Raw genomic sequence first — 8,511 nt, forward strand, 5'->3', positions numbered from 1 at the left:
GGGCAATAACATCTTCTGTCCCCTCAGGAAGTTGTTCGTATAAAGGCAAGACTCTAGTTGTGGGAAATGTTGAACAAACATTTGCATGCAGAAGCAATGCAAGGCTCACAAACTGCCCATTCAAGCCAAAACAGCCTTTTCATTGACTTCAATGATCAAAACCTCTCGGCTGAAATGGAGATTGAGATACCAAGAGCTAAGAGCAGTTGTAAAATGAACACATGCTGCTCTAGGGTAGTTCTCCACACACATCATGAGAAAGGAGGCTATCTAATGTTTCACATGGCCAGATACAAACCACAGCCTCTGACTTCAACAAGCAATAGAAAATACTCACAGACTGAGTGGTGCTTGCACTTCTGCACTTCTGAAAAGATCTCTTCCTCCATTGTTTTTAATCTGTACACAGATACTGGCTCACTTCCACTATCCACTCTAACACCACACTGCTAGGTCAAACAGGAAATGCCCTTAGTACGCCCTCAACAGTATCAACAGAGCTTACTCCCATTCGAAGTGGGGAATAAGCTATGCAGGCATAAGAAAACTTTATACTGATAAAACCTGTGCATGCCAGGAGTTGTATAGGTACAAACATCAGCAGGGTGTTTGACATCCCTGACTCAGGAGATAGTTATCTCATACAGGAGCAGCTTAGACCCCTTTGATTTCATCACAGAGCTTGCAGCTGGCAGCAACTGCACCCCAGGAACTTCTTCAGCAGAGCTAGATGCTGCCACTAACTGAGCACTGAGCCTGGTTTTCACTCGGCCTTTTCCATCATTACACCTGCAACGATTAAGAATTGGGATTGGGAGAAATATTTTAAATGAATATATTGATACTGGTGCACTGAATGCCATTTGGCTGCTATAGTTAATTCTTTCACATAGAGGATTTAAATTCACTGATACAGGAGCATTTACCAAGGAAAAACTACATTTGCACTAGCAGAAGGGAGTACTGTGCCTTGCAACGGTGTGAAACAACTTCTGTATACTAAGAAATCTGTAATTCTCAGCTAGTTGGCTTTTTTCCTGTGTGAGATTTCTCATTCTCCAGTTGCCTAGGCAATTTTCTGCAAACAGCTCTTGGCTATGTCAGGACTCATTTCTAATAAGAAATAGGTGGGAAAAACCCTTGTGAGCTTTCTGAAAAGCAAAGAAAGAACTGCCTTGCTTTTTTGATGGGTTTTGGGGTTTTTTGAGTTGCTTTTTTATTTTTGCCACCTAGAAGGTGTCATGTTCTGGAAGTAACATCCTTGTATCTCCATAGCTCCGGCTAATGAGTTTGCACAGTAGCACATGGTGACCCGTTGATCTGTTTTATTATTTGCAGAATGCAGGAGAAAGCCCACGTGTGGTTTGCATTGTGTAGCAGACCTTCATCAGTCTTTCAGTTTCTTGATGCGATTGCTCATTCCCCTCTTCTACCTCATCTTACAATCATTATAGAGTAGGAACTACTAAGGTAACAACCTAGAAGGACAATAGGAGACCCTTAAAATGCTCAGGAAGCTCACTAAGTACCCTCAGTCTTATTTGCAGGGATTCTTCACACTAGCTGTATGTGCCTGCTCTACTTATGATCCTGGCTGACCCAATGTGAGAATGTCAACATAACCTTTAGCCCAAGTCCAATGACAAAGTCTTAATTTGCTGGTATCAGAACTGAGATAATACGGTATCACAGACTTCACTCATGTTTGTTTGGCTTTAACACAGAGAAGGCAGAAAGGGCATGTGGCCAGCAGCTCTAAGCAACCACACTGGGAGCCATGAGATGAAAAAGAAATAAATCCATGTGTAACTATTTTATCTGTGAAGCTAGACTTGGAAATGGTCTCAATTTCACCCTTAACACCACCATGGGGGTGAGTGAAGGAACTGTAACATAACTGTGTTTAAGAACAAAACCCAAATATCTCTGGGTAAACGGCAAATCAGCTCTCAGAAGGCTGACAAGGGAGATATGAAAGGTAGAGACACTCAAGATCAAGCACAGACCAGAAAATTGCTCATTACCGCTGCTGGCAATAAGATTCAGAAATCTCCCAGCTCTGACAAAAATTCCTACCTCAATACATTGAGAAAAAGAAACAAAACACAGTCCAGCCAATTGTATCATGAACATGGTCTCAGGCTTACAGTCACCATGCTCCGTTCCCTTAAATCCTGAGCTTCAAGGCAACAGAAGAAGCAGTCATGGAGGAAACTGCCTTCTGCATTAGGGTTAGCCACAGCTATTAGAATGGTTCTTCAGGACCTTGACTGTGCTCATCTCATATCAAACATGCCCTTCTACCACAAACATATCTGCTTACAATCACTTGAATGGCTTCTGTCAAGTCCCCAGGTCCCCCCGAGCTGCTCTCCAGCCACATTATATATAGGCTAGTGCAGATAGGTGCTGCATTGCAGTTTGCTCCAGCAGCCCAATGGTTGCAACGGTGGGTTGCATTGTTGGGAGGGGAGAAAAAAAGTCCTGCCCATGTGTACATCTCATTTTTATTGCCCTGTTGCAGATGCAATAGGATATGAGAACTACTACAGTAAAGAACCAAACAGAAACAACAGCAGTCCAACCCAGTCTTGTGGGATGATGAAGAGGTGAGTAGCAAACGTCAGTTCCCAGAACAGGTATTTCTCTGTATGAACAGCAATGTTTGATGACAGGAAACAGGACCTGCAAAGTTATTACTTCCTTTACTGTGGCAACACATACATATCAATAAATATAACTTGACAGAAGAAGTTAAACCTATTAAAACCAGAGTGAGAGTAATTTTGCCATAGCCTAGTGGGAAGAGAATCAGGGGATGTGTTCATAAAACAATTAGTTGGCCAGCAGCGGATAGCAGTCACTTATTTCCTCTTTCCTAGTGAGTCACGGCACATAGCAACAAAACCACTTTGTTCAAGCGAGGGTAAAGGTGAATCTTGCTGGGAGCAAGGGCCGGGGAGAGCTGTCTTTTTTGGCAATACCTCCTGGCTTACTGCACCGCCCAGCTGAGCAGAACAAAGAGTTGCTCTCTGTAGCTAGACCAAAGGGAAAAGCACTGAGTGGAATAACTGTGATGATTAGGGAGGCAATTTCTATTTTTCTGATCCATTTATGCTGGTAAATGCTGTCACATGGATGCAGTTATATCAGCAGAAGAGCATGGTCGATCTCTGGGTTTAAATATTTTATACCAAAATGACTAATTCACAGTGGGAATGGCATCACATTTGAAGCAGAAGAGCTTTACATTTTGACAAGCCTTATTACACAGCAAAGACAAGAAGCAGGCTGTGATGTCCTATTTAAAGTGTGGTTCAGGCTTGTTAGGGAGCTGATAAGGTTTATATACAATGCCCTGTTTTACAGCTGGAAACCGGATCTTCTATAACAATGAGTTCTAATGTTGCATCCTATACAGTCACAGAAGACAATTGTACTGCTGTGTAGAATATAACTGCTCTGCATGGGCAAGTAGCCAAGAGAAGCTCAGCCTGAGTTTTGCAGAAACTGTTGAGCTTGGATGTCCATTTTCCATTAATACTGAGTATTTACCAGCTGAAAAATCAGACCCCTTAAGTATGCCTAAAGCAAGCAATGCTATTTCTACCTATGGCTGAGAATCCTAACCCATTTTCTCACTTAGTCTCCAGTACCCAGCAGTGATATAGAACTAGGGATAGATTAAAAATAAATATCTTTTTTCCTCTTTACACTCAGTTTTCAGAAAGGCTGTTATGCAAGCTTAGGATTTTAAATTGCACCAGTTTTCCTTAAAAATGGTAATCTCTTCTAAACAACTGATAATTCTCACCATATTAATGTTGTCAAGTAATAGGAGTTTTGCACTTTGGTGCCTTCAGATCAACAATAAAATACTATCTGATGCAGTTTATGCATAGTTTAGTGATGGCTGACAGTTCAGCATTCTACTGCATTTTTAAAGTGTATTTTTAACTGAAGATAAATTTATCTGCAGCAGAAATGAAAATAGACAGCCACAGGAAGAGGTGACATCTACCCAGTGCTGCAGCAGATGGAGGGAAGGTTGAGTCAGACAGCTGAGACGAAGGAATGCTCATACCCAGTCCTCTTCACTCATTTTGTCATTGGTTTCTCTTGGTTCTGCAGATTCTCTGGACTACTGCATGGAAGCAGCAAACACAACACGGAAAGTGCCACTCCTTCAGCCCCTCCTCTTGGTATGCCTCTTCAGGAAATAGGTTTACCAGATGTGTTTGTTTTAGATCACATTGCTAAATCAAGCTTTGACATGGAGCAGAAATGGCACAGCAGACATTCACATGTCAGCAGTCGAGAGTAAGAGAAGTCTGGGAATGAATCTAGCTTGGATGTGTATTAAATTTCCCAGCTTAAAGTGCCAAATAATCCATATGATCTTCAAAACCACTGTCTAGGCAAGGGGGAACTGTACATTCAGAACACCACAATCCATCTTAGGCAATAGTTTTCTCCTAAAGTAGAATATACTACCTCTAAAAAGCCCATGAGAATACATAGTTTTTAGCAGACCAGGTTCATGCCTTACAAAGGCAAATGTCCATCTTGTTTCACAATTACACTGTCTTATTGTAACCACTGCAACCAGGCACTTAACATGATATTTAAAACATAGTACTTTCACTATGCAGAAAGTAACAGCTAGTGACACTTTGAATGGTTCCATTCAAACCAAAACCACTTTAACTGTGATTCTTGCTTAAAGAAAACAAAAAGCTGTTTTAGAACAGTTTTACAAACACCCCATATCAGTTCCCTTTGTCAGACCTGCCTGCTTGGGCACCCAGAAATGAAGCCCAGACTATCTTAACTTGTTGCATTTGGTGCTCAGCCAGGGGAGACTCTCCAGTGCTAACAAACACCAGCTGGACCTGCACATGTAGAGCAATGCTATGCTGAGCAGTTGAGGGTAGTCACTCCTGAATTCGCTTAGGCTAGGGACACAAGGGGAGAGCGTTCCCAGGGCAAGGCCCTCAGGCAGAGCAAACTCCCTCTGTGTTCAGCTTTTTCAACTGCTCCCATGCTTGCCTTTCAATATCTGGGAAGTCCAGGACATGACAGTGCTCCTTAGAGCAGGACAACTAACCCAGGGATAGAAAGGGTGCTGGATGCTGCGTGCACTGTCAGAGCGTTATCATCCCACAAAGGAGTCACTGTGGGGAAACTGTGTTCACCCCCGTGGCAGGGGAAGCTCCCAGGCAGATGCTGGGAGGAAATAAGAGGTTGCCCTAATCATGACAAGCTGGATTAAAGCAACATCTGCCAAGAAAGTGACGTCAGTGACGAACAGCTATCTGGGAGCTATGTAAGCTACCAGCAAATGTCTGCTGACCCATCGGCACAGTGTTTGCCACTTTTCTCAAGGGAAAAAGAAAAGCCCTGTGTGAGTCACTGAACTGCCAGAATTTGAGCCCACCAGCTGCAACCATTTTAAACCACTTCAATCACAGCATTTCCCTCTCTGAACATTCTCCTTCCGCAGGATAAACATTTTTCCCAACCTGGATGAGGCTAAAGCTAGTGTCCGACCTCCCACTAAACCCAAAGGGTGTACTGTCATCTAATCAATGGGACGCAGTTTGTGTGTAGGACTTTAGGTACAGTTCACAGCAGCTTTCCTATACATGTACGTCTCCAGAGAAAGAGAGAACAGACACCCTTGTATTTGTGAACTCTTGCATATGATCCCATGCATTTATAAGCAACTGAACTCTTTGTTTCTGTGGGTGGGTTTTACCTTTGTCTTTTTTTTTACCCCCTCTAGCAGAGAAACCAGATGGGGTCTATGCATCCATTTTTGAAAATCAACAAGCTAGAATCACGGCATCACAGGACTACAGAGTACTTTATGACTACAGAGCCCAGGTAACGAAAGGCTTCGAAATGCATATATCACAGCATCAGATTTAAAACAGATGATGTTGATCTGACGCAGAACATCCTGAAAGTGTTGATTCTGTCTAGGAGGTGTTATCTTCACTTTGCAGCCAGGGACACTTAGAAGATTATTGGTCAAGGTCACACGCAGAAGCCAGGAAACCCAAGTGCCAGTTCCTGGCACACACCACTAGGTGATGCCACCTCAAGATGACACAATAAGATTTTTTGATTACACATTAGTGCAATCACCCCTAAATCAGTGCTGAGCTGTTACAACCTCCTTCTAGAGATACAGGAGACCACAAACACAAGGAAAATGTTATTTCTTAGGGAGTGATAACTAAGTATGCAGTACTGTGCATTCAGAACTTCCATCTCTTGTGAAATGCTTTCCTAGGAAAAACAGCTACAGATTCCTCATGTAAGAATATGTGAGAGATGCTTGTCTAGGAACTCCATTTGATCTCACTTATCACCTGGAGAGTGCTGCTCCAGTTTAACACACTGGCTCTCCATGCTGGAGAGTACTGAATCACCATAAAGGACACTCTTTCCCTGTACATCTATTTTGCAATTTGCAGAATCAGAGTGGATGTGGCCCATGTACCAAAAGGTAGCAACCTGCATCATTAATGGGGATATTGAACTTGCAATGGCTCCAGACCTATCTAGGCCTAATACTATTAGTAAAAGGTTATAAACCGACTGGTGATGAGTATTTTTTTATTCAGATGGACTCCAGAACCTCTTGGACTCTTGTTACGTCATTACCCCGCAATGGGACTTTGACAGTTTAATTACATGTCAGTTTAAAGGTTCATTTTATTGGCTTTAGATCAGCAGAAGGTCTTCAGGGAGACCCCCACTTTAAGGGACCTGCCATCAACAGCCAACATGGAAGAAACGCTGGCATGTGACAAAATAGGCGGCCAGATGAAACAGTGAAAGGGCTGGAAAGGAGAGCTTTCTCTTGGGTACAGCTGCACTCTGACACCCTTTATGATATAGTCTTTGTTTTGCTTTGTTTTAAACACTCTTTTACTATTTGCCTGAAATGTCATGCAAGCGCAGCTGAAAGTACCTCCCGAGGAGACTGCCGCATCTCTGTCAGATCCTTACTCCAGGAGTTGCCTTAAAAATATGACACACACAGTATTTCCCTGCTGAGAAAAGTGCCTGTTACTACTTTCAGTATAATGTATACGGAGGCCTCTCAGTTTTGAGTCCATTCGCACCTACTCAGGTACATTAAATTTAGATTTAGCTGATGTGACAAATGTATCTGGAAGCCTCTCTTACTCTGTTTTCTATTTTACTACACTGCAGGTAGCAAAGTGGTTTCCTATGGAAAATAGGACAGACCCACTGAAGGGACTGAGAGCTGCTTGAGAGCTCAGCGACAGCTTCCTCCATTGGTCTTGGAGATAAAAGTTACCTAGCTCAGGAAAAGTCGCTGGACCTCCTCTGGTCACTGCTGTTCTGTATTAAAAGAATCGAGAGACCTATTTAAGGCCTGGATTAGCAGAGACACTGTTATCATCTCCCTTGGGAATTAAGCTGTGCACTGTTCTATTTAGCAACACCTGCAGACCACACAAGGGTCATGGTTAGCTGGTTCAGGACAGTTGTATTTAACCCCTTCCAGCCTTCCCCAGTGATACAACAGTCAAGCTGCTCCCACGGAGGCTGGAGAAATTTGAGGATAGTAAGGAAACAACCACCTCAACAAGTGCTTAATCCCCTCACTGCCCGGTATTTCAGTCTCTTTCCCAACCAGAAGGGCACTGGCAGACTTTAGATGAAAGGCAGGGTAAAAAAGCCCAAACCCAAACGACCAGGCACATGTTTGGTCCCTCCCGTGCTCTCAGGCTAATAACCACATTGCCATTCTGGTCTCCTTTCAGAACATGGATGAGCTGGACATCAGTGAAGGAGACATCATAGTTGTCATTGAAGAAAATGAGGATGGCTGGTGGACAGCAGAACGGAATGGGCAGCGAGGCTTTGTGCCAGGCTCCTATCTGGAAAAGCTTTGATGAAAAGAAGCCCCCGTCCTCAGACTTCAAAAATACTCTATTACTGAAAACAAACAGCACACAAGGTCGCTCCGGCTGACCAAGGGCAACCCATAATACTATCTTCTACAATTACCAGTCAGGAAATAATAACCAACTGACCATGCTTTCCTCTTCCTTCCTCCTGCGCCATCCCAGCACCTCTTGACCTACACTGTCTGCAAAACCCAATTAGGAGTTTTGGTCCTTACCATAGCTCTTCCTCCCCTCAGCACACTGCGCTGCCATCAGTGTTGCAAAACTTCATGAATCCGGGAGGAAAATCCTGCCCAGAACTGAGCTGCACTAAAGGAAAAAGACCCAGGAAACAAGTGCTACATCTCCTGGATGGAGGGCCACCTCCAGCCAGCCTGTGAGCCACCCTCATGGTCACAGCAGCCATGTTCTCTGCCATGGATCCCTTCCTCCCACTGCACAGCCTATACACATCAGTACTAGAAACACAAGGCACTCCCCATCATGGCCATCTCCTAATACAATGAAATCCATGCTACCCATGCCTCTGCTTTGCACTGGATTCTGAGGCAGCAAAATG

General features: G+C 43.6%; 1 protein-coding gene across 2 annotated transcripts in view; it reads left to right on the forward strand.

Moving 5' to 3' along the window:
- Window positions 1-8,082, forward strand: part of PSTPIP1 (proline-serine-threonine phosphatase interacting protein 1) — a 49,240-nt gene extending 41,158 nt beyond the window's left edge. For both annotated transcript variants that reach the window (XM_065688571.1, XM_065688572.1), the window contains 4 exons: window positions 2,525-2,609; window positions 4,132-4,202; window positions 5,786-5,886; window positions 7,806-8,082. In XM_065688571.1, the coding sequence (XP_065544643.1) occupies window positions 2,525-2,609; window positions 4,132-4,202; window positions 5,786-5,886; window positions 7,806-7,937 (389 nt within the window). In that variant the 3' untranslated portion in view covers window positions 7,938-8,082. The remainder of the gene's footprint in view (window positions 1-2,524; window positions 2,610-4,131; window positions 4,203-5,785; window positions 5,887-7,805) is intronic.
- Window positions 8,083-8,511: the final 429 nt, after the last annotated feature.

Source organism: Lathamus discolor, chromosome 8, assembly GCF_037157495.1.
Source record: "Lathamus discolor isolate bLatDis1 chromosome 8, bLatDis1.hap1, whole genome shotgun sequence".
Classification (NCBI taxonomy): domain Eukaryota; kingdom Metazoa; phylum Chordata; class Aves; order Psittaciformes; family Psittacidae; genus Lathamus; species Lathamus discolor.